The sequence below is a fragment of the Corvus cornix genome, chromosome 6 (genome assembly GCF_000738735.6).
Source record: "Corvus cornix cornix isolate S_Up_H32 chromosome 6, ASM73873v5, whole genome shotgun sequence".
NCBI classification, from domain to species: domain Eukaryota; kingdom Metazoa; phylum Chordata; class Aves; order Passeriformes; family Corvidae; genus Corvus; species Corvus cornix.
Genome location: NC_046336.1, coordinates 7,939,846 through 7,966,348, shown reverse-complemented (window position 1 = coordinate 7,966,348; position 26,503 = coordinate 7,939,846). Strand labels below are relative to the sequence as shown.

The following is a 26,503-nucleotide window of genomic DNA, read 5'->3' as shown; positions in this document are numbered from 1 at the left end:
CACCCCACACCAAGGGTAGGCAGGTTTAAACTCCAGATGATTGAGCAAACACCTCACTTTAAATATAAACCATTTTCAAGATGGGGACTAACATTGTAGCTGAATTTGCAAAGGTCAAGAAAGGAAACCATTTAGCCTTTGATGCTGACACAAGAGCATGGTCTAGTTCACCTTGCTGGTATCTCAGGTCATTTTAAACCACAACTGACAACACAAGTAACACTTCTATGTGGTTTGCACGAATATCTATTTCTACTGAGTATCTATTTCTAGTGGATTAGCTACAAGAAGCCTTGTGACAAATTTCAAACTTGTAACTGTCATCTGTCTTGCTCTGATCACTCATATCTCACCTGAGAGCTCTCTTCTTGAGCATACATCCTATTTTGTAAGAGAACTTTGCTATAACTCTGCAAAATGAAAAAAAGATAACCAAAATAAATGAGGCAACATGAATCCAGAAATTAAGAATAAAGCTCCAAACTTTATTCATTGACTTGAGTACAACAGTGATGCAGATTACAGTGGCACAGGAGTGCAATATGTGCTGTTTGCAGTATGACAGTGGAAACACTAATTGTACAGAACAGCAACCCAGCTCAACTTCTCATTATGCATACAAGCAGACTTACTGTACAGACAAGACATTGATTCACTTTTACAGAGACTCAGAAAAAGAGACAGATGAATGGAAAACACAGGTACACCTCCCCAAAACGCTGGTTTGTAACATGTGGAGGGAGGAGAAAAGAAAAATAAAACAATAAAAAAATTCTATTGCCAAAATCTACTGATTTAAAGGAAAGTATACCTTTAAAAAATTAGTTTCAGTTTCCAAAGCTTAAAAAAAGCCCCCAGCTGTAAGGCCCCCTTACAGGAAGAGTTGTCCACAACGACCAAGCCTCACTGCTTGGACAGGGCTGATCTGGGAGTGACACACTGAGCTCCTCGCTGTGGGCACACACAGCAGCCAGAGGCTTCCCTGGCTCCAGGGGTGCGGTGCCAGCGAGAGGCTCCACCGCTGCCAGCGGGTTTGCATCTGGGGGGAAGTGCATTCTGTAGGTGTTCCGTGACAAAAGCCCAGGCAAATGTCCAGTGGGACCTGTCAAAGCATCCTAAGGGAGCTAGAGACTCAGCCTGGTAAGGCACCGCTGGGATTCCCACAGCTGCTTCTGCTGCTGAAATGCTGCATTTCCTAACGCCCAGGGGCAAGATCCTGTGGGCCTCGGTTCTGCAAGTCCTGGGAGCAACACCTGTACTAACTGTGGTGATCCTGACAGAACAGGTTACTGTTTGCCTTTGTCATCTCTGTTTTACCTCAAAAGAAGGACCACAGTGCACATGGAAGTACTCCCTCTTCACAAAGACGAGCATTTCTGAGCAACTCATTAGCAGAAATCTATTTCCCTATTAGAAGCCCTTTGGGCAACAAATAATTTATTTTGCATACAGGCAAACAACATTAATGGCCAATTACATTCCCACTTCCTGCACTGATGCTTACATTAAAATTAATAACACTTCTGCCAAATGTGGGCATCACAAAGCTCCTGCCAGCAGAGTTGTCTCACTGAAAACTCGGTATCTTTGCATTGTAATGGATTTTTTGTTGTTTCTTTTTTTTATTAAGCACAAAAAAGGTGTGTGGGAGAAATCACAAGGCAAAACCGATCAGCCAGAGCAGTGGTGCAGCCCACAGTGATAGGAGTGTTTCTACACTAAAGGGAAAAGGCGCATTGTGCTACTGTCACAGTGCTCAGGAGCTCTCTCCTGCTCTTCATTTTGCAGCAATGGGGTAAAAATGTACCACATATTGTCAAGACCAGCCCTTGCTAAGCATCTACCCTGAAGACTGTGCTGGACTCTAGTGGGTGTGTTGACAGGGCCACAAACCAGACCATGACCTGGGGAGAACTGAATGGGGAAGGGGGCAGTGGAGACAAGCCCTAAGCGTCCCTCTGGCAAGGAAAGATGAGTGGCATTTTGGGACAGATTAGCTTAATTCTGGTTTCCTGCAAGTGTTTTATTGAATTGTCATTATCACTGACTGGTGTTCCTCACTGCTGTAGGTAACATTCAGGATGTGGACGTCCTCCTCCACAAACACATTCCAGAGGAAAGCAATGAATCACAGAGTGAGAGAAAGGGTGGTTTTCATCTGTCTGCTCTACGAGGCTATGGTCCAAATATGCCAACATCTCCTCCTAAGTCAGGGTGAGCCAAAATAAGTCATTCCAAGATGAGTTTAGAGGATGTTCATATTTTTACCATTCTGGGGCCTAATTTTCCTGTTGCTTGTTCTAACAGCTTCATACCATTAATTTCAGTGTGGGTGCTCACACGCTATGAACTCCAAACTTGACTTCCCCACAGTCTGAAACAGGTACTACAGGCTCATGCCAGTGTTTTCCTTTAATCCTGCCAAACATCACCCTGGCAAGCCCTGGAGAAATCAAGCTTATGCCAGCCCTCCTCCTTCCCAGACCTTAACCCTTCTCTGTCCATCAATATTACCCTGTGAGGAGACAAACGGATTGTGGAAAGGGATTCACTTCAAAATATGTCTAACTTCAGTGTAGCAAACTTATGAAAGAGGCTGCTGATGACCTCCCTTGAGCAGCAGGACATACGAACTACATGGCTGAGAAAGGATTTCCCAACTACAACAGGAAAAGGGCAGCAAGCACTTCAGTGCCTGGCCCACAGACTTGGGACTATAGGACTTTGTAAGGAGAGATGATATCTATCTTCACAGAAGTAAAAGCACTACTGGAGCCACAGAGATGTCTTACCCCAAATACAGCTATTGAGTTCTGCCAGCCTAACCTTTCACAGCACACTGCAGTACATCCACAACACACCACACTCGATATTTAATGGGCTCCAAATGGGGAGGGCGTGTGCCACACGTGCACCTGTGCTCAAGGACCTGCATGTGTACATAATCCCATGTGTACATCATCCCATGTGTACACGTGGGGTTATTCTGCAACACTTTGACTGGGCCTTGCTCTTACATTGCTCCTAAAGCAGAAAAGGAGAAAGAAGAAGACAAAAGCAAACAGTTTTCAGTCATCTTGGTAATGACATTCTGTTGATAGCATTGATGGGATGGGAATTTGTCAGAAGCTTAAATGCTTTGAAGGAGACAGAAGAACACAAGCATGTACTTAAGGCATATTCATAGAATCACAGAATGATTTGGGTTGGAAGGGACCTTTAAAGACCATCTAGTCCAACTCCTGACATGTCTCAAGGGAACATCAAAGAGGGGAATTACTAAGAACTGCTACTCAATGGATACCAGGAGAATGATTAATTGCCTACAAAGAAAATTCTCCCTGGGGCTACATTTTGTTTTTAGGTGGGAAGACCAGAGGAAGGAACAGAAAATGTTGCAGTGACAATCACTAAGAGCCCACTGCAGAAATCTTCCCTCCCCATGGCTGGCTGCAGCTGTGGGTTTTGTGGACAGATGATCTGTTGGGGTGTGTCTACATGTAGGTGGTTGGGAATTAACTGTAGGCATGAAACTGAAGCTCAGAAAACCCTTCATGTTCTCAGTGAGGAATAAAGCAGTAGTAAGTCTAGCATAGAGGGCTGTGAACTGACTGACTGCTCCGCACCAGTGAGATGGGAGCCAGCAGTGGCCCAAAAATCCAGTCAGAGATGAATTGTTTCTGCAACATCTAAGCTGGCTTCTCTTCATTCCTTCCCAAGACTCAGCTGCAGTTTTAAATTCTCAGTTGATGAGGCAGATCCAAATTACCATGCCATCCTTCACAGCCTAAGAAGCTGAGGGGTTTTTTTCCTTTTTTTTTTAAATTCCTTTGTTTTCTTTTTTTTCTTTTTTTTTCCTCTCTTTTTTTTTTTTTTTTTTTGTTTTGCATAGGAGGGAGAGGTAAGAAAACAACCTGGCTTAGTCATTTCTGAAATGACTGGGTAGTGTGTTTGGATGTGCTATGAGAAGTTCAGTAGTAACCTAGAGATGGGGACAGAAAAATGCAGACTGGCAGCTCACATCCTTGAGAGAGCAACTCTTCAGGTCTAAAAGGGGTATGGTCAAGGTGACTTGGACTAAAATACCTGTGATGCCTAATAGTTTCAGTGTCTATAGGATATGGGATGACAATGTGGAGATTTTTAATAGGTTAAATGCACTAAAACAAATGTTCATCTCAAAGTTAAGCCACACTTTGCAGGTGACCAAACACTGAATTTCTGAGACCACAGCATTCAGGAAGTCTGTGAGTGTAAAACACTGCTGTTCTTTCATCATATGGATTTGGTTTCAGCAGTCACTCAGAAATGCATCTCAACCTGCCCAAGCCCCTAACACTCCCATTTACTTCTCAGAGCTCCTCTAAAAACCTTTCAGATGCATGTTCTGAAAAATGGAGTGAAACATCTTACACTGATCCCTGCTGCAACCTCATACCACCCAGAGAGCTCACTCACAAGTGTGTGTGTCACAGTGTCCCCAGGGACTTCTGTTCAGTGGGGATGATGCCAGATCTCCATGGTGGCATGTACTCCAGCTTGTCCCACAGACCCAAATTCCCTTAGCTCTAGGGACATGGAGCAGGTGCTGTGCCCTAGTCTCTGTCTCTCACACACTGAATCTTCATCTCAGATTTTATCAAAGGAACCACAGTGATCTGTCACAACAGGACTTCCTAAACCAGCAAAGACGAGGCAGGGTTTGGGCTGTCCTGCACAGTTCATGATGAAATGTAATTTGATGATACAGAGAACTCAACACAGTGATACTGAATCTCAGAACTACACAGGACTGTTTCCCCTTCCTGACTTCCAGATTTTAACACCAATGTCTCATATAACAGAAAATACAAAGGTTCTGATGTCTCCAGTGCCTGAAGTTTCTGCATTAAAAAGGAAACCTTGATATTCTTTGACAGACACAGAACCTCAGTGTCCCTCTCCTATCAGGAGACAGGCTCATTAGTGCAGTTACGCATTGGCAGTTAAGCACCAAGGAAGAGAAAAAGCTGACCTGGCAGTCACAATGCATCCATTCAATTACTTTGGTGCTCATGTCCTCCTCTGTATAGGACTTGCCCAGAAGCAGTTAAGGTATATACAGGCAGTTTTTCAAGCTGCAGCATATTGGAAGAAGACTGAAAACAATAAGGAGTTCAATGCAGCTCAGAAACTGTCTTGCATGATTACTCTGTCTTCAAAAACCAAGTCAGGCACAAAGGGAAATAAAAATAACCAAGGCTGGAGCTTTGATGCTTCAACAGAGGAAAAGAAAAAAAAAAAGTCTGTGCCCTCTTTTCCAAGCACAAGTGAAAACCTAAATTAACTAAAATGAGTGCTTGGCCCCATGCACTGTGCCATATTGAGAACAGCTACTGCAGTTTAATCAAAAAGCCTCTATTGGCAGAGCTTGGCACCTTGATGGTACCTTTTAATTCATAAACATTCCTCCCTAAGAGGGATGAATTTGCATGTTAGCTTGCAGAGAACCATCCTCCCTGCCGTTGTAAAATCCTACAACTCCACTGCAGTCTGATGAGCTGTACTAGTAATTACTAGCAGGGAGTTTGTCCTAAAATCTCTGGGTGCAAACCAGGGTACACTTAAAATAGCATTTTCTCACTCTGTCACTCCCACGCCCATCCACCCACCTCCTGGAGTAAATTACAAGAAAACTGACTCTTCTCCATCATTCCCATTACTTAAATGATTTTAAATTATTCAAAGGACTGGTTAAGCTCCAGCCTTATTAATTCAAGCAGAAAGTGTGGAAGAGGGAAGACTGACAACACACACAGCAATTCACTTCCTCTACCCTAGCAAATATTTACAAGGAGTCCATTTTCCAGAAATCCAAGTGGTATGTCCTGCAGGTGAGCAGAGCACCCACCATTGCAGGTTGTGTTACATGAAGAAGTGTCAAAAGAGTGCCAAGTAAGAAACAGTTGGGTGAAAGCCTTAATGTGACCACGTGGATAAGTTACAATGGGCTTCTCCTTCTCTACAGACCTACCTATGTCCCTCTCCATGTATACACACATATACACACATACACACATACACACACAGAGATAGATGGAGAGATATAAATACATGTGCGCACACAGGCAAACACGCATACATATATATATATATATATATATTTATATATGTATATATTCTCTTCCAGTTCTTGGAGTGGTTACAACTACTTTAGTCTACAAGGCATCCTAAGGGCACTTCCTGGCTCTAGCAATAAAGTCCATCGCATTGTGGAGAGAAGTAAAGGGAGTATCATTGAGGGAGAAGAACAGAACAGTTTTCTATCTTGTATAATAACAGGTAACAGGTTGACACCTCTGAAAACTATCCTTGCTGTTTCTGAGCCCAGGTATTTTCTCCCTGCATTCCAGGAGGGCAATTGTTCATCTTGTTCAACTGATGTGTACAGAGGTGCCACTATGTTGACTTTCCCTTTTTGGTGGATAAGTAGTTGCTTCCAAACAGTTTGGACTGTGTGATACAATATTCTATGCATCATTTGTTGTTGGTTTGTTTAAAGGGAGATTAAAAGAGTTTTGCTTTTTTCTTCATGTCGTTGCGTCTCCAGAGAGGTAACTTGTCAAACTCCTGTATCGTCATGCCAAATATTTCTTGAAAAACTTCAGGTGCTAAGTGACGCTTTAAAAAACAAAAAAAAGGAGGGAAGAAAAAAAAAAATAAAGGAGAAAAGGCAATGGTCAGTCAAAGCCAAAGAGACACAACAGGAGGTTGGAGTGCCTTAGGGATTTAATGTCGCTGTGTAAGAGCCATTGCTGGAAAAAAATAATGCTTTGGCAATACACGTATCCAAGTCCTCATGGACCTGGGTGCCCAAGGAATCAATCAGGGAACTATTTCACTTGCTGAATAAGCAAGAGACAGAGAAATGATTGGTCTGAAGCCATCCAATAAGCAGTGATAGACCAGAGAACAGGACCAGCTCCTGCACTCCCATCCCAGCTTTAGCAAGTCCCCTCTGCCTATGGAAATCCGAACAGACTCGGGTTTTTCAGGAGAGCTCTGCAGAGGGGCTGAAGGTTGACATGCTCCAAGTTCTGAGAAGGAAGATGTCTGGGCAGCCTAACTGTTCAGCACACTTCTCTACTGCTAATGAAACACTTTTTGGTGCTGTCCTGTGCACAAGTTACTTCTTGTTTGGCCACTTTGGAGTGCACTGGATGGGGAAAGTGTCTCCCTGCGGCACTAATCTAATGCAGCACTGAATTCTGATTAGTGACCACATATCTAATAATAAAAATGGGCATAAACCCAAATTATTACCCAAATTACCCACATTTTTGTGGCTCCTCCCATTCATCTCCACAGAAGATTAACTGACTACAAACAACATAAGCGTCCCCAGCATTCCACTGGGCTGCTTAAGTCTTCCTAATCCACAAAGTTGTAAACTATATTTGTTTGTTGGCAGAGATTTAGATCCTCGTATTTTTGGATATCAGCCAGTCTAAGTCACAGGACTCATGATGAGGTAAAGAAAGTTAGACTTTTGATCCTCAAGGATGGCTGACACAGACTCTTAGCTAAGAGATGATCCAAGATCGAACAAAGTATTGCTCCATTCCAATATGGATTCTGTGAAATTTGTGCAATTTGGGGCTTTTAGCAAATCCAGCAGTATATAATGAAATGCCTGAAAACCTAAGGGGATTGTGAAAAGCTCAGCCTATGAGCAGGGAGACAGAGGTGTGGGAGATCGTTCGAGGAGATGCAGCTGCTTCCTCCCAATGTCTGATTCACCTTTCCCTGATTAGTGCTGAGAAATCGTCCCACATTTCTCAGGACCCGCATTTCAGTGTTTCAGCTTTCACAAACAACAAACAACTTCAGCAGGAAAGAGCATTTAGGAACTTGCTTCTCTTACCTCCAGCCTGGTTCTGTCTACATCTTTTAGTATTTTATTTCGCCCTCTGTTGGTCACCATGAGTATTTCATATGGAAAAATCTGTTAACAATGTATAAAAGGGGGAAAAAGAGATATTTATATTTATATTCTAAAGCAGACAGAACAAAATGTGTTTAATTTTCATAAACACACAAATATTCATTTTCTTTTTCAAAGCAAATATCAGGCGTTTTTTTTCTTATCATTTATATGGAAGACAGGCTGATCTGGACAGAGCCAGAACTTGTTTAGCGTTGAACTGCGTTATATTTTAAAGCCACAGTTTTTATTGTGTATATAACACATCAGCTGGCTTTGGTCAGGCAGAGTCCTTTCTAGGCAATATACTTCCTCATCCATCAATGTATAAATTTATTAAGGCAATTGCATTCGTCACTCATTGGTCTGACTAATGGTTGCCAGAGTGTGGATGGCCCTAAGGACACACAGTTAGCGAGTGGACTTCTAAAACATGAAAGTATGTGAAAAAAGCAGCATCTCTGAATAAGCAAGATATTAATTAGTGGGGGCCACTGCATTCAGTAGAATTTATCACATGACTTTCCTTGCCTTTTTAGACAGTTAAAGAATTCGAACAACTAACAGAAACAGTGCTGCTTGGAAAGGATTTTAGAAAATCTCAAAATCAGTTTCCAGAATCATCCTTGGCAAATAAAAGTCTGTTCTAAGGTTTTTTTTCCTTGGATAGACACTTCCATGCCTGGAATGACTTAGGAGAGCTCATGTTCTGTCTGCCAGAGCGTCTCTAGAGCCCTTCTCATTGCATGTCTCTGCAGAGCAGGAAAGCAGCATTCCCAGACCCCTCATCCAAGCCCTACTGAAGTCAATGAAGTTTTTCTGAAAACTTCAGTGGTAACTGGCTCAGCCTTTACTGTCATTTATGGGTCTCGTCTTAGTTGCCCACTGGGAACACGAGTGAGACCATCAAAGCTCTCCTGGAGAGAGCTGAGCTATTATCAAGTGCTATTAATTACATTATTTCAACATCAGAAGAAGTCTGACTTAATCAACTTTTGGGCAGTACTCAGCAATTAAGTTCATTCCATTGTTAACAATTATCCCAATGAACTTTTCAAAAACATAATAAATAACATTCAGGCATCAATGAACACACCACTGAGTTTATTGTAAGTAATAATAATTTAAATAATGTATGCTTACATACCAACTGTAAGATATGATTCTTATATGAGAGTCTGACATTGTCACAATTGTACAATTAAGTCTATACTTGGAATTACATTGTTTATGTTTGATACTGGAAATGGCTACCGTAAACAGCATTATAGGAAACTAAAATGTAACTTTTCATATTTAAACAGGCAGAGTTTAAGTCAAGATCTATGGTCATAAGTACATTTTATATTTAAATATTCATAACAAGGCATGTCTCAATCTGGGCTGGCAAGATGCACAAATTCTGTCCTTTCTGGAGAACCATTTGGTAAGATTTGGTCATTCTTAGGATTATTATTTACTTTTCATGTGTTTCATGCTGACTCTGAATTGGCTTATTTTGCTTTATCAGGTTTAAGTTAGTGTTGAACCACTGACATGAATAAAAACAGTGCCAATTCACACATGCTGAGTGTCTGGAATCACCTTTATAAATATTAACAGAAAGTGATCATATATTATCTCAGGAAATTTCCCATAAATTTTATCATTAAAATAATAATTAATAAATAATAATTAAATTTTGTCATTAATAATACTGACAGAATTTGTCACCCAAAATAGCATCCCAAATCACTGGGTACATCAACAGCAGTTGTGACTGTAAGAATTTCTATTGCACTGAAAGAGAAATTAATTGGAATAAAAAGTAGTATCTCAGGAGTCCCCAAGGTCTTATTTATATAATATATAAAACCACTTGTAACTGCACAGCGCACTGGGATCTCAGCTTATAAAGCCAGGGTTATTGCCTTGTACAGTTTGTCTGGAGGTGACTTGGAAGCACAAGAAGTAATCTGGTTTGCAAAGTGAGCTCCTCACTTAACTGCAGGAATTCTGATCCTTGTAACTTTGGCAAAATCATGATTTCATGGAAGGTTCACCAGCAATAAGTTGTAAGATTTAAAACACAGCCCTGCTTGAATTCCCTCTATATATTATATTCATTTTTGACTCAGGTGTCTTCAGACATAGCTGTAAAAGCATTTTAATTTGTATCTTAAATTATAATTAGCAGACATTGTCTCTTTTTCCAATAAATCTCCTGAAGAGTTTCTCGTATAGGGAATTCAACATTATGGACAGGTCTCAGGTTAACAGTGCTGAGAGCTAAGGAACAGATCCAGACAGACATGTAGGTACCTTACTTCCAGTCAAAGATCCATGTATTTCCATAATTGTTACATTAAGACAGCCTCAGCAGCGTGTTGTGAGCCACAATATTCTGCAGCCCTTTTCAAACTGGGCAGATCTGAGACCTTGCCACTGAGTTTGGCCTGGTGCTTTGGCTGGTGAAAGCCTGACAGAGAACCAGCAATGGAGCACCTTCCATATCTGTCACTTTGTCCCTAGAAAGGCTTCCTTAACTCGGGAAGCACACCTGGGCTGCCCTCAGCCTGCCTGAGTACCAACACCTGCAGAACAAAGCCCAAAACAAAGGGAGAGGATTGGCACATAAGGAGCAGGGACTGAGGTGAAGTAAAGGAAAACAAGGGAACTAAGACATTTCCCATATTTTATCTGCATTTCACAGTAAAACCTTCAGTGTCTTGAAGGAAAGCAAATAACATCTGCACTTGCCTTTGGCTCCAACATGTTAGGCATAGATACTCCTCTGTCCATTCTCATTCCAGGGACATGACCATCCGGGAGGGACTGCATCGGATACAGGTATACATCAGACACAAAGGTTACACACACAGAGGGTAAAGGCACTCAAGTAGTGGTGAAGACAAAGGTGAATTTGCCCTGAGACTTCCTTCAAGCCTTAATTCTTGGTCTTACTGTATTGATCATTGCCATGGCTACTGTTCACTACAGCTCTGAGGCAGGGATCCTTCAGTCCTCTCAGCCACCACAGCTCCTGTCCCTGCTAAGGCTGGTGACAGCCCCACACTGAGCTCACCAGTATCACTTTCCAGGGGCACCTGGGCACTCCAAGAGACTGCTGGGCCCTCTCCCAACCCAGTGACTAGGTAAAGTTCTTCTCTAATTCTTCCCTAGCATTAATTCAGATCCCACCCAACAGCACAGAAACAGTCTTGCACCTCTGGGCTTTCCTTCTTGTAATTTACTGTATCAGCTGAGGGATTTCTTTTTTTTTTTTTTTGTCTGTACAATGAGAAATTTTTACTATGAACACAAACAGGGATAGGATAAAAAGGTGCTGTTTTGACACAGGTACTGTATCTAAGGAAATAACATTTGGAGCACAATACATGGACAGTTCTGCTCCCTTCCCATAATCTTATTCTCTTTCCAATCATCATGATTTTGATATGCCATTAACAAAATTATCCAAGTAATGAAACTCTTTCTTAAATTGCCATTTCATATTGTGACTATGCTGAGGAGCCAGGCAGACTCAAACCATTCTGAAAAAACGCCTGCAAGCAGTAATTGAAGTTAAAAGGTTTGTATTTGCAAGCACACTTCTTTCTGGCTCATCTGTGATGGCAGCACTGTAGAAAACTACTGATCAGCCATCTTGTCTGGACAGCAAATTCCAGGGTGAAATTGAGGAGTTCAAAACTCCTGGTATGAGAGAAAATTGCCTCCAGAAGAGACTTTCTATGTGTCTCTGGGGACAGTACTAGAGAGGCTGGAAATAAATCCACCCCTCACGTGTCCAGAGGAGACTATTACAGATAACTCATATATGAACAGACAGTGGATTTTACAGAGCAAGTCACAGAACTGGTGTGAGCTGTCTCAACTCAGCTCTGGGGAGGTAACAAGGAGGAATCCGAGGCTGTGCCTGTTTTTTGTTGATAAGATTCTACATTGGTGATTATGCATAAACATGCAGGAAAATCAAAGCTATTGTCTTAGGAAACCCTTCCCTGTAGCAGAAACTCAGAGTTCAACAAGTAGCTGCTTTAAGTTCTGTTGTCAGTTGATTGATGAAAACCCGTACTCTACCTGGAAATCTGAAAAGCAAAAGAGAAATCTCATCAGGTTTAGAGTGTGGAGGGACAGGAAACAGTCACAATCTACCAGAGAATCCTTCTCTGTTTTCTTGTCTACCTGATTTTTCCAAAATCCCATCTGATTCTCTAAGGCCAGCAACATTTCTAATTTTGGACTTAGTTTGTAGAGTCAAGTCTCCAAGTATTGCAGACCTTTTCCTTAACTCTCCCAAGTTTTGTAACTTTCATAAATAATATTGTCAATTTTTATTTAGCAGTGACTGTTACCACATCCAGCTCAAAGTCATAATGAAGATCATGAGCAGCAATAGGGATTAGAGGGCATGATCTCCCTTTCTTCACTGTGGCACATTCTTTCAGACTGCACAGTGAATGATCATTTTCAGAGAAAGGAAACACTGTCACAGAAGGTCTTATTCCTGATAATACACACATTACTTGCTTTCCATTTGATCCAGTGCTAAAGCAGTCCCTTGGCATAAACAAGGATTAGTTCCACATGGCAGATTTAGCAAAATAAACCCAACATTTTTAGCAGGTATTTGAAATGTTTTGAGTTTATTGAGGAGAAAATTAAAAAGTACTGAGCAAATACAAAGTAATCACATCCACAGCCTTAATATAAAACAGCAGAAATGATCAAACATCATAACATTTTTACATTTATAGACTGTAAAAGGCTCCTCATCCTTACCTCTTACAGCACCACTCACATCTCCATAACTGTTGTACTGACCAAAATCCGTAGAGACCGGCTGTAAAAGGAAAAGAGGGACAGCACATAAATTCACACTTCATGACTTTACAAGCAGGTTGGTACATGGGGAGAAATAAATTGCTTTAATTTTTTAATTTCCCCCTCAATTTTACAACATTTCTTGCATTGCTTTCTTGCCTTTTTAGCAAAGTAGTTTGTGGGAGGGGAAAATAGGTTTGGTCTGGGTTCAGGTGGTTTTATAAGAAACATTTATCAAACTGAAAATCCAATACAGTTGATATGGAAATAAATACCATGGATAATTAAAGCCACCTTTCACTTCTCAAAATCACCATCTTCTTACCCTGTGAAGTCCATTTTTTCCATACCCAGGGAGAGAAGAGGTTTTGGAGGCTGAAGCATGTGCTGTTGAATGAGGAAGGGAAAATATTTTACTCAAAAAATCCCATGGAAACTAAAAACCCGAACACTTGAGGAATCACCTAGTACAAAATACACAGTTAAAAGAGCCAGGCATATACACAACTAACTGAGACACACTGACTTCAAGAAACTCAGTCCCAAACTCAACAGAAACTTCCACACATTCTTTAAATTACAAACAGCTTTCTCGTGCCATGGTGGCAGGCCATTAATAAGGGACACTGATTTTTCTAGGCTCAAAATCAAGGTGGTCTCCACTGGATTTAAAAAAAAAGCTCATTGATCAGCCATGACATCAGATTTGGGAAAGACACCCCAGATTCCAAAAGGCAGTTGATGACTGCACTGATCATCCTTGCAAAGAGGGATGGACACATCTCAAATAAAGTTCTCCAACCTGCTACAAGGTTAATAAAAAAATCATAAGCTCTGAGTTGAGCAGGTAGACTCTCACCCCATAAAAATTACAGACAGTGAGGGAGAGCCACAGGAATCCTCTCCAAGGCCATCAAGGCAACACACTTATAAAACAGGGAACACAAGGAAATCTTAGTTTGCTTGGCAGCTGCTCCAGTGGATGATTCCAGAGAGACCCATCTTGTCCCTTCTTGGCTCAAAGTACAGCTTCTGTGTTACAATGGCTGCTGAATGAACAGAGTGAAATAAAACCCCCAAACCCTTCTCTGGACATGTGAGAAGGCCACAGCTGTACATCAAAATGTGCAATGAGGCAAAGAATCTAAGTCACCAATTAACCAAAGTTAACTTTTGTGCTTTTGCTCTGGAACAAAATACAATCAAAATGTCAGCCCAGACCAAACACTGGCTGTGTTTGGAATATGTAGCCCCATTGGTCAATACTGCTGAATTTCTTTCCCTAGGAGAAGAGGCTAAACAGGGATAGGAACCACCATTTTAAGCAAAATGTGTTGTTGTAATTTAATAACCCAGCCTATTAGCATGTGTGTGATGTCATAGTTGCTGAACACTTCACCCCACTCCTCATCTATATTAAAACAGCTCTCTCCTCAAAATTGCCTGAAAATCGTCAGCCTTGTATTTCTTCTAATTTAAGAACAACCACAACAGTCCTCCCTTCACCAAAACCAGGTGACGAATTAGGCCACTCTTTCAGGGCAGATCACCACATACAGACATATCAAGCAGTCTTCCCAGCTGTCGCTCTTCCGAGACACTGCTTGATATGTGTATTCGTGGAGTTTACTATTCATTGTTCATGATTAGCTTTATTGTCTCCATGAATTACCTGGAGAATCGTAACGACTGGCAGAAAGGGCTGACCTACCGCGACTCTCCTTTTCCATCTCTTCCTTCAGTATTAACTGTCCCAGACCAGAGTTGAGCTACAAATGGGAATTAAAAATCATATCAATAAAACAAAGCTGACCAAGACAGTGGTAGAAATTGCTTACAGAAAGCAAAGGGGCACTTTTTGTATGGTGTTCAGAAACAGCATGAGGACAAGCTTATAACCACCTTCATGAGCTGCTCCTCCTGCAGCTGTCGGCGTCTCTGCAGCTCCTCATCATCTTCCTCCCTTCCACTTGATCTGCGTCTCATGTCAGCTCCTGCTTCCACAAAACCACAGCACAGAGAGAGCTTTGGGCATCAGTTCAACTGCAGCTCAAAGATCTCAATGCTAGTTCAAAGTACTGGTCAGTTTTATTTGCTGAATAAACAAAGCAACATTTTCCCACAAACTCAAAAGACTTTTTCATAACTCCCTCTTAATAAAACTCACTTGGGTAGCCTACCCTATGGTTATCAGGCTTGTTATAAACTAAACAAGAACTTAAACTGCACATGAGTTCCAAAACAAGCAGCTGTCCTGCATACAAAAGCCGGGATTCCATGTAATAGGGAAAGGAGTTCATGTTGCTGGTTCTGGAAACATGGGGTTTAATAACACCAGCAGTTGGATCACAGCTGAAAACCTAAAGTCTGATTTACATTTACACTTTTATCTAGACCCAGAGAAGCAAATCTGAATTAACATTTCAAATGGAAAATTAAACTACATTTGTCTCCTAAATGAACGCTCGTATTTGGAATAAACAAGGCATTGGCTTAGTCTAAAATGACATAAACTAATTTAATCCACTGGATAAAGCTAAGGCACAGGTGTTGTACATTTTAGTTCTTTAGTTTTATTGAATAATTTTTTTTTAAAAATATTCTTAAGAAATAACCCAGTCTGGATGCCAGGACAATTCCATGAATACACAGGATGTGCTATTCCTGCAAGCATTTAGACAGCAGTTCTATTCTTTTCTGCACAGGGCTTTATCTGATATAGTTATTTACCAACCCTGTGCTAGACAAACTCAGTGTTTAAAGTATGTGCACATTTCAAGTATGTAGATGAGAGAGCTTCAAGTATGTTGATGTTATCCCTGTGACTCAGGGACTCTACATGTTTGTCAGGTTGCAATCCCAATTAAAGGACATTTTCCAAAAATTGCTGCTGAACGTGCAGCCCCTTCAATTGGTTTCTGAGTTCTCCCACCCTGTGTCTCCTCTCCCAGAACTTCTGTGAAGATCCCACTGTTAGGAAAGCCATACATTCCCTCACAGAGACCTGAAACAAGCAACACCTCAGTGCTTCAGACATGACTTCAGGAATGAACCGGGCTAGATAGCTTATTTTATGCTATAGGGGTCAATAAAAAAAATAACAGAGGAAAAAAATACAAAGAAAAAAAAATTTAATTGATGATGCACATGGATTAAAGAAAAGAAAATAAGATATGTGTAGTGCTAAAACACAGAAGAAAAATACAAAGTCTGTAGAAACAGTAACTCTGAAAATCAGGAATTATTTAGTCTGTTAATAGCTCCAATTCAGTTGTTGCTTCTTGCCATGAAATTAGTCATGTGGTTGGAGACAATCATATTTTCTGTGCAATTTTTGCTATTACTTTAGGACTAAAAGATTAAATAGAATAACTGAAAGAAGTCAGGCTTGTGTGACACACCACACTTTTTAAGCTACCGCACTAGAGTTCAAAAAATTTGCTTATGGGTTAATATCTGTGTGATCAATCCCAAAGTCCTTTAGCAAAACCCCTTATTCTCAGTGCAATTCAATAGTTTTAGATTCAGACACTCAGTGGTCTCACCAGGAGAACTGCACTTGGTGGTGAGCATCTGGACACCACCTTTGTGGACACCACCTTTCCTACACGTTTTTCCAGCTGCACTGTTCATGTCCTTGGGCACCGGTACCTTTCGAGCCGCAGAGTTGAATGGTTTGTGTTTGCATACCTATGGCAGCCAGGGAGGGAGGGCCTGGCCAGTGGTCAGTCTCAATCTTTGGTATCTCGTTGGGTGCTGGTGCATGAGCTGCTGGGAACTTGGAGGACTTGATGATATCCTCGGAGGACTTGCTCTGTGCTGCCAAGGCAGCTGCATCTAGATGGCAATCAGGGAACTTAGCTATGTAATAATCTGGAGCAGTACAAAGGTCAGCCCTAAATTGGCAAAATTTTATACTTTACAAGAAGTTAGTTTTCAAAAGCAAACATTTTCATGTTTTGCTTTTTCAATTGCAGTTTGAAGCAAAGCAATGCCTTTCTCTTGCCAATAGGCTGGAATCAAACCTTCCTCTCCTCCCGCAACCCCACCCCAAAATAACCCCAAATCAGCTTTGGATTTTACTAGGGTTTCACGGTGTAAGAATGATTAGGCAAGAGTAAGAAAATGCAGCCTAACAGTATTTGCCAATATCTCCTAAGGACAGCTGATTATTTATGAAGATGAACTCATATTTATGTACTACTATGTTTTCCTTCTAGGGCAAGAAAATAAATAATTTAGAATAACAGTACAAATTCTAACACTACTGATGCTAATTATTTCTTATTTTATCCGTGAAAAGCTGCAAAACAAAGAAGAAAAGAAACCTGAAACAAATATGTTTAACTAGGGGATTTTTTTCATGCTGCATGCCCTTGCTTGGAGCATGCAGTAGTAGAAAAAACAGACTTGAACTTATTAATAAATACTAAACTCCATTAAGATCACCTCTGCAGGGCAAGGCACTTGCAAAGCAATGAACCTCACCAATAAAATAGCTCAGTAGTGGTGCTTCCACTTAAATTCCATTTTAAGCCAAAGCCTTGTAAAAGCATGTGAGGTTGTGCATTATGGCTTTCTCTTCTTGACATTAAAAAAAGAAAAAAAAAATCTGATAGGATTCAGTCTACATTAAACCCAGCCTTAACTACCTCTGAGCTGGAAAACATTAGCTCAAATCACCTTTGCTATATGAGACTATGGTATTAGAAGCAAGGGTTCTGGACCCTTCTTTCCTTTTCTCTTTTTTTTTTTTACACAGAAAGATATCTTTTAACAAAGTGATGCACTGTGTTGCTCATCCAACATGTTCCAGGTAGTTAAGCAACATCAGTGTTAGATATCATTGGGAATTCTGAGCATTTGGTAATTGGAAAACTCTAAGCATAATTGCAGGCATGGAGGAAGCTGGTCAGAGTTTACAAAAGCATGACTTCAAACAGTACTTACGTATTAGAATTGGTGATGTCAGTGGTTAAACATTCACATGTTAATGGAAGGTGAGGAGATACATTAAAACCATAAAAATAAACAGAAACAATGTTAAGACTTTTTCCAAAATGAGCATATGGCTTGAAACTTAAAAAAGACAGAGGGAAAACCCTGATGTGATACTGAAGCAGTGTAATTTGCAGCGCTCACTCCTGACTACAGAATGGACTTGTGTGCTTTCCTGCTCATCCCAGCTCAATGGCTCTCAGCCAACTGTTCATCTAAGCCCTGTAGTGCTGCTGATTTGCTACTTAACCCTAAACACATTCCACTGGATAAAACATCTGGAAAGGGATGCAAGTTCAGTCTATAAATAGTGGAGTAATCTGTCTTTCACCAAGGTAAATAAAAAACATCTCCTATGCACAGCTTTCTGTTCACAGCAGGAGGGAAGTGAACACACTCCTTTACAATGCAGCCTTCCCCGTGGGATTACAGACAGGCAAGGCCATGGGCTCCTGCCATCACTGTCATTTCAGACTTGCTATAACAACACCAACACCAAGAAGCTTAGAGCACTAACACTGCTGTCCAACTCAGAACCCAAACACCAGGAAAAACAAGTACAGCAAACTACCTGAGCTGTATCATAGGGTTGAGAGTCAAATTAGCCCTCTCAGTGATAAGTCACCTACAGTATCTTCACTAATTAAAGATTCTTATTTAAAGCCACAGGTACATGTGGAATTCCAGTCTGATTATAACATCTCCATCTTTGCTGTTGAAATAAATTATTGTACTGTGTCTGTTTAAAATAAGGATATTTCACGAAGTCCCTGTCAGAGATCAGTCTACTGTTAATCCACTTTAACATGACCAGTACCTATACTCTTAAAATATAAACTTAAAGAAGAGAAATGCTGGAAGGTATCATAATGCAAACAGCAAAATCTCAGATAATGGCAATTTTGCCATTAATATCCACATGGCAAGATTAAACCATATAATCCAAACACAACAACATGCTTTAAAACATAATCACTTTCCAGGACATGCAATTACAGCCACTTCAAGCTTGGACTACTGAATTTTTATGCTTACAAAGTAAAAATTGAATGCTTTTCACTAATTGTACACCTTTTAATTCAGTTGACACTCCAATGTTGAAATAAAAAGGGAAAGGTCATTTACCGTGTTGTTTGTAGATGGGCGGTTTCCTGTAAATGTTGACACCTTGATCTGTGATATTAAGAAACAGAAAAAAGGGGATGTGAAAACTGCTTCAGTTTTAGATAAAGATAACTCCACCACTAAAGCAATAGACAGACCAAATCAAGGATATAGCACAAGAAAAAGCCAGAAAGCTATTTCTAGTATTATACAAAACCAGATTATTTAAAGAAAAGAAAACATAAGAACAAGTGAAAAGTCAAAGACGTGTGGTATGAAGTCCTTTGGAGCTGATTCTGTAACATGTGGATGCACCAACTCATGAACCATTAATTTTAAAGTGGGATAAAAGAGAGGAAATGTAAGCAGGCAAGACATTTCAATGGTGAAGATACAAGCCATTTGGGGAAAACCACCCCAAATGACTTCTGTGGAAAACTGTGCTTCAGTCAGAACAGCTCAATTTTCTTTCCAACTGACTGGCTGGATGGAACAGAGGAGAATGCATCGAGCCTACAATTCACTTCAAAACCCAGAGAACAACATAGACACCTAGGACACTGCTTTCAACAGGCAACAATAGCCACACTAGTCAAAGGGATTCTTTATGCAGTGTTCACTGATATGCTACTAATTCTCAAACCACAAGGACAGTTTTTCTTTCTTTTTTTGGTCATTTTTTTATGCAAGGCCCACCATATTGCATATTACCTAAGTAAATCAGAATAAAAACACTCCCCAGAACTCTAATGCAGTAAATCTACAGCATGTCTAAGTGATACCATATTTTTACAAATAATAATCTAAGACAGGAACCATTTTGTTCTAAACTACCTTCCCACCCCAGCCAACACTTCGTGCATTCGGCACAGCTACAAATACAAAAGCTAATCCAAAATCAGCACTACAGTGCAAAAATGTGCCAAAATCTTATTAGAAGAGCAAATTGAGCTGCAGGGAGCTAGAAAATTAATGTCAGAAACCCATTTTGCTACTTTATTCTGCCTGAAAAAAGTTTTCAGTTACATTAGAATGAAAGATGAAAAGGAATTTCAGAAACACATGCACTGTATCACAGATCCAATTAAAGTGCTACAGGACAACTTTGCCTTTGGCGTGAAGGAAAGCTAAACCTAAAAACCTACTGAAACAGAGGCAAATCGTACCCTGCAGAACCCTACATCCTTACATAAACAGGCAAACTCAGTGCACACAAAGACACTGTGGTCTTTCATTCCTGTGTGTGATTTGTTATGGCCACTTGACCAGCAAACAGGCATGAACATTACAAGGGTAGTCATGCAGTCCTCTTGCGCACATGGACACCAGAAAGCTCCAGGGAGAATGGGAGCACAGCTCCTTCTGTGGCTGCACCACGCCAGCTGGAGAGGAGAGCTCCCCCACCATGCTCCAGGTCATTTCTCACAGCTATTCATGCAATTAGGCTTGAGTTTAGGCAAGGCACCAAGAGCCAGGTGAGCTTAAGCAGTTAAAGAGCTGACCTCAGCCAAGCCAGGTCACCCTGAAGGAAAGGGGGTGTGCACAAAATGTTTATCTGCCAGATTTGAGGAGACCAGGAAGGGCAGTAACCTCTTGCACTGTGGAGGAACACTAGGCTGAAGGGAATCTGAAAATAACTGGATAGAACAAGGCTTTCAGCTAGTGCTGAAGCAGCCAGATGCATGTCCAAACCCTAGGGACACACAGCTCATCCCATCAAAATCCAAGACACATGGGCTTCTCAGATGCTGGAACAACTGTGCAGCTGACTTCAAAACAGAAACTGCCCTCTACAGAAAGGACATCCTAAGGCACACATGTTCTTGTGGATCTGCAGATCTCTCTGAGGACACCAAGCCATTGCACAAAACAAGAAACAAGCTCACATGCTTTAAAAAGAAAGGAACACTAAACTAGAATTGTTGGGTTCAAGACTGAAACAAGTCACAACGATCTGAATGAACAACACATGTAATGGCTCACTGGCCATTACATCACTCAACCTCTTTTCTGCATGTGAATCAAAACCAACTCCTCTAAAATTAGCAGAGCTACGCTGGTGCTCAGCTGGTGCAACTGGGAGAAAAACCAAGCCCTACATAGCTCATATACAGCTCACAGACCATCAACCGACCCTGCAAAATGAAGCAGTCTTACAGTGAAACACCTGACCAAGAGAATAGGTAAAAATCACAATGAACCCCCACGTTCTTAAGGCACTACTCCTCTCAGCGAGCCCAGAAGCAGTTCCAAACCCTGAGGGTGCAACCCATGGTAAACGGTGTGAAACGATGGAGACAAGACAGAAGTTACATTAAAGGCTACATTCTACACTGTGACAGGACAGTGAGACACACACAGTGCCAGCTCCTACCTGGAACATGGAAATGTTTAGGGGCCTGAGCGTAAGTTGGAGTGAGAGGGCGACTGTCAGGCCGATAGGGGACAGGGGAGTTCCGACCGCTGGACGGCTCATTGCCTCCAATGAAAGAATGGAGAAAACAAAATGAGAAGAGGGAGAGCAATTAAAAAAAAAAAAAGCAAGCCCAATCAAACCCAAACAAAACTGGTGGAATCAAAATCTCCAGGGAGAAAAGAAGTTGAACCAAAATATAAATACAAACAATGAGGAGGACTGGTAGTAGCCCTGGTGACTTTTTCCCCCCTGCTATTCCTGCAGAGACAAAAATTCATGTTCAGGCTGGAGTTGAGGTTTGAGCAGCTCAGACTCATTCTGACGGCATGCAGGCAGGAGCTGTGTGTTCGTAGCTGGTGATTAGATGGGCAGTATAGAAAAGAAGAATGGAAGGTTACTTGGCAATGATGTTTTAGTATGGAGATTGATATTTGTAAGTAAAAGGCGCCAACACGGAGCAGAGTAGTTGATATGCAAACCCAAAGCAGATAGAAGCAGATGCTGGCAGTTACTACAGTTCACTAAACCAAAAGTGTACAGAAACCAGAAACAGAAAACAGCTGTTAGGTCACTTGGCCCATATCAAGAGGCATAACTGTTCCTTACACACTCTTTCATTGGTTTAGGAAAATTCTGATATGGCAAAATAATTTGTAAAGCAGTGCAGCCCATCTGGTGGCTGCGTCCACATCGTTCGTGCCGCTCCAAATCTCTGTCAATGCCAAATTTGGCTCTGATGACAATACTTCACTGCTGATTTAGCAAATCTGAATCTAATACCTAAAACCCTTAGTTCTAGTTTGCACACACAGTTTGTTCTATTTGTAGGATTACTCTTGGTGGGACTAGCCCTTTGCCTCCTGACAATGCTCCACAGCAATCCAACGGCCCTGAAAGTTCCTGTGTCTTGTCAGGGAGAGAGGGCTGCTGCACAGCCACGATGGTGGATCCCCAAGAATCAACACTTAACAGCCAGATATCCATTCACATGTCTGTGTGTGTACCTTAAAGGAATGCAGCTGCCTCTTTTATTGTACCATTCTTCACACTAGAGCAAACTCCCACAAGGCAAAACCATCCACACATTCTTATTTTAAATTGGCGGGGGGGGAGAGTGACCCCAGAAGTGAAGAGCATCAAACCCCTTCCATTTTTAAAGAATGCACAATGGCTTAAAAAACCCCATAAATGCTGATTAAGGAAGCAAGAAAAAAAAATGGAAGGTGGAGGAGGGAATGATAACAAATACAGGAGGGTTATAAAACATAAGAAAAAATAAACTGCAGACCTGTTTCTTATGTCCTGTTAGAGGACCCAAAATCTTAGACTCAGCATGCTATTTATGTATTTGGGATGGGGAGATAGGTGTGGGAGAAGGAAAAAAGAAGTCTTCTTTACAATTTACACAAAAAATCCTCTTTTACTTGAACAGTCATCTGCCAATCTAAAAGGCACTAAAAGGGAAAAAAAAATGCTCTTTACAAACCTTGCTGAGATGTGCCACAGAGGCTTCAGCCAGTATACAAGTTAACCCACTGCATATGAATGTTTCAAAAATTACATGCACAGTTCAGGGGCCTTGGCTGTACAAAATTTGTCCAGAAGAATGCATGTGCAAAATTCTGTATTTAGCCCTTTGACATTTCAGCCCTAAATGACATGATGCTCTTTCAACCACATGAGTTGATGGTGGTTTTCTATTTAGGGTGCAGCGATGCTGAGCTTCTTGCAAGGTAACAGTAAGGGCTAGTTTTGCTAACTCTGAAAAGCAGCATGAATGATTAGTTAAACATTATTGTCATATTTCAAGCTATGGCTCTTTACTTAGCAATTCCAATATTGTGTTCTACTTCTCCAGCCTTTGAGATATTGTGATGGCGGAACACCTCACTTTATTTTACTTATGTCTTTTGTTCCTATTGAGAAATCATGAGTTACTTTTCAGCAAAATCATTGTTTTATAAGGAAAAAAACGCCATTAATATTGATAGGTCTCGAGATACAGTTAATTGTTTATACAGAACATGTCACTTTGTTTTTCTGCTTCCCTTAGCAATTACACTCAATAAAAGAGAAAAAAAAAAGGGGATTTATTGACCTGTGGACTTGTCACAACAGAGGAGTCACAAATACATTTTAACTGTTGGGAACTGGTAGTCTAAATGTGGGTGTGTTCAATTTGCAGTGCTTCTGTCACCAACACAACAAATACAGGGAAGAAACCCTTCTTAGAGCCCTCTCCACCTCCAGACACAACTAAGTGTGCTCACACCCATAAATGGATGCTGGCTGGTCTTGCATCTGGGACACAGATAATTTGTTTAGAGAGAACTGGTGATGTATAATGCACCCACTACCAGGCAGGTAATTACTGTGGTATCGTCCTGCATGTGATGCTTTACAGATGTCTCTGCTGGCTTCTATTTCCTGGGGTACCTAATGACTCCTGCTAGTAGTGACAAATAACTCCCCTTTACACTTCCTAGGATGGCAGCCTCATTACCTCCAACCTCTGCAAGAGGGAATGGTACATCTACTTAGATTCCCATTAGGCCATCCCTGAGGAGCCCACTCTCATAACGAGGCTTAAGTGCTTGGGGATGCAGCTGCAAAACCACCCACAATTTATGGAAGCAGTGCCAACATCTGTGGAATGTGCACACGCAGAGAGGACAGCAGAGCTCCTGGCTGCCAGTACCTGTCTCCCAGGGCCTCATGGCCAGCCTGCTTGCAGCTTTACATAAAAACCCATTAAATCTGGGTTCCTTGCCTGCACAGAAAAGTCTCTCTTACTGTGTCAGATATGCTGTAACTACTGTTAACTCCCCAAAGCAACAAGAGCACTCCGGTTAACCAACACTGTAGAAAGAACTAATTCTCACACCCTTGGCATGAAGATGAATATGTCTGTGTGTAGGTGGGGGGATGTTAAGAGATAATGGAACAAGCTTAATCTAAAAATCATCACTAGAGCGCAGCAGAAGGGAAATTCAGAGGCTTTTTTTTCCTTTCCTTCTCTTTGCTCCGTCGGGTAGTTGTTTTCTACAGCTGAATTTGTTAGGCAGGTTGCCCTAGCAGCCAGGAATAGAATTGCTTGCCCACACACAGCCCAGTGTAATGCAGGTTCCTGCTGCCTTCTGAAGTGCTCACCACTGGGCTCAGTGGGATTCACAAGCTCAGCTCACAGAATCAAGCCAAAAACCCATGTGCAACCAACACTGAGCCTTCTGTCAGCTTCCAGTTTACTTGCTCTATTTCTGAGTAGACACAGGAAAACAAGCTCAACAGTACCTAAAACCCTTACTCCTAATCAGGTTTTGTTAAACAATCCTTCATCCTCTTGTCCAGATGCGTAGCCCTTATTTCACACACAAAACTGAAAATCATAAAACAGCCAAAACACAACTGTTTTCCAGAGCAGAACTTTCATCTGCATCCACAAAACCCTGTAAATAGTTACCAGGTACAGAAAGCATTTGATTTCAGAGACCTGCCTCAGGGAAGGAAAGTGAGAGCCTGTGATAAGCAAGGTCCAAATTCTCTATGAAGGTGGGTAGATTCCTCTTGGGAAGGTCTGTGAGCAAAGGAATACACACTACTTTGAAACTCTTCTTACATGGAATTCTTACGGGGGCTTTGCAATATTCTTGAATGCCTCTGAAAAATTCTAGGCATGTGAGATGAAATCCTGGCTCTCAATGGGAGTTTTGTCTCTGATTTCAGAAGGGTCAAGGTTTCTTTCATTCGTGGACTTGTTTTGATTCTTTCATAGAAAAGACAGTACTTTATTGAGACAAGACCAAATTCAATGGAAATTAGGTTAAATTAAGCCTAGGCTGATGCATATTACATACCCTTCCAGCTTTTTCAACCTATATGTTACAGCAACAACCTCTCACTAAGACTTTCTGAGGCGTATTTAGCCCCTTTCACTCCTCCAATTTCTTTACTTTTGGCTATGTCTATGAGATTTAATCATTATGCTTCTTTAAGCCTTATGTTGTATGAAAACACACTGAAACTGGTCTAAATGTCTGTCTTTCTGACTTGAGCATACAAAAAACCACAGGTGTAATGTGCCACATGACACTTCAGTTATCATTATGCTGCTGGGAAATCATGTCCCTTTACCAAAGCAGTTGAGACACCATCTGTATTTTCTGACTCTTAAAGGAAAAAAACCCCAAAATTATAGTTTTGTGAAATCTTTCTTACAAAACAACATCAAGTTCACCTTCTTGCTAAAAGTACAAGCGAGAAAGGCTGAGTCAGTAAAAAGATCACATGGTGCCTCTTCTGTCACAGTGATATGTATTCGAGCTTTCAGGAGCTTTGCTGAGTAATGACACATAAATGATGTCCAGGCCTTCAGAAAACTGAGGATTCTTACAACATCTTCCAGGACATATCTGATAAAAACCATACCCACCCCTCTGTCTACAGCACTTGAAATCCCACTTGGCCTTTTTTACCAATAACTGAAAAAAATACCTGATCTACATGCCAGGTGATTCTTTGAAATCTGAAAACAATAAGCATGGATTTCCAATAGTTCTTCTCATTTCTCTGTTGAAGAAGCTATTTTCTCAACAGAAAAAGAATGAAAATGCCACTTGAAAGAGCGTGAGCATTAATTTGGATTTACAGCAAAGAAATGTTGAAATTGCAAGGACTATGAATTAACTGCATGCTGAAATGAGCAGTATATCTATTTTTAAGGGTCCCAATTTTTTTAAGTGAGATTTTTTTTTAAAACAGTGACATAGCAGGAAAGTGGACAGTGCAGATTATCAAAAATCATCTAAAAAAGGCAAGAATATAAAATTAGTATTGGTGATCTGAATGCTTAAAGAGCCATGATGTTGAGATCTATTAATATTTCTTGAAATTTCATGGCAACAACTTTCTTGCAACTGATTTTGATTATCTCCAGATTATCTACATTAATCAATGGTGCCAGATTGTGATCTATGTTCAATTTACTCAGCTCTCTCTTTTTGAGCTCTTGCAGGTGATGTAAGCTATGACCTTCTCCCCAAGAGAAGAGACGGCCCAGCCAAGTGCTACAACAGAAATCAAACATTCACAAAAAGCAAGAAACAAAACTAAAAGCTCATTGAGCTAAGTGAGTTCCTTGAAGAGACACAGTGAAAGAATAATCCTCCTCCAAATCAAACCATGGAAAATAAAAGATGGAA

The 26,503-nt window shown here is 41.0% G+C and overlaps 1 protein-coding gene across 18 annotated transcripts in view; it reads right to left on the bottom strand.

Annotated features, from left to right (window-relative positions):
• Positions 1-464: 464 nt before the first annotated feature.
• The window catches only part of ABLIM1 (actin binding LIM protein 1), a 193,540-nt gene continuing 167,501 nt past the window's right edge, over positions 465-26,503 (bottom strand). For 6 of the 18 annotated variants that reach the window (XM_039553585.1, XM_019292463.3, XM_019292430.3 and 3 more), the window contains 11 exons: positions 21,264-21,368; positions 18,911-18,958; positions 16,478-16,624; positions 14,690-14,781; positions 14,460-14,556; positions 13,113-13,174; positions 12,746-12,806; positions 12,044-12,051; positions 10,703-10,777; positions 7,904-7,984; positions 6,123-6,660 (listed from right to left, as the gene is read on the bottom strand). In XM_039553585.1, coding sequence (XP_039409519.1) covers positions 6,547-6,660; positions 7,904-7,984; positions 10,703-10,777; positions 12,044-12,051; positions 12,746-12,806; positions 13,113-13,174; positions 14,460-14,556; positions 14,690-14,781; positions 16,478-16,624; positions 18,911-18,958; positions 21,264-21,368 — 890 coding nt within the window. In that variant the 3' untranslated portion in view covers positions 6,123-6,546. Of the gene's footprint in view, positions 6,661-7,903; positions 7,985-10,702; positions 10,778-12,043; positions 12,052-12,745; positions 12,807-13,112; positions 13,175-14,459; positions 14,557-14,689; positions 14,782-16,477; positions 16,625-18,910; positions 18,959-21,263; positions 21,369-26,503 lie in introns of all 18 variants that reach the window. The other 12 variants (XM_019292425.3, XM_019292438.3, XM_019292443.3 and 9 more) reach the window with 7 other exon arrangements.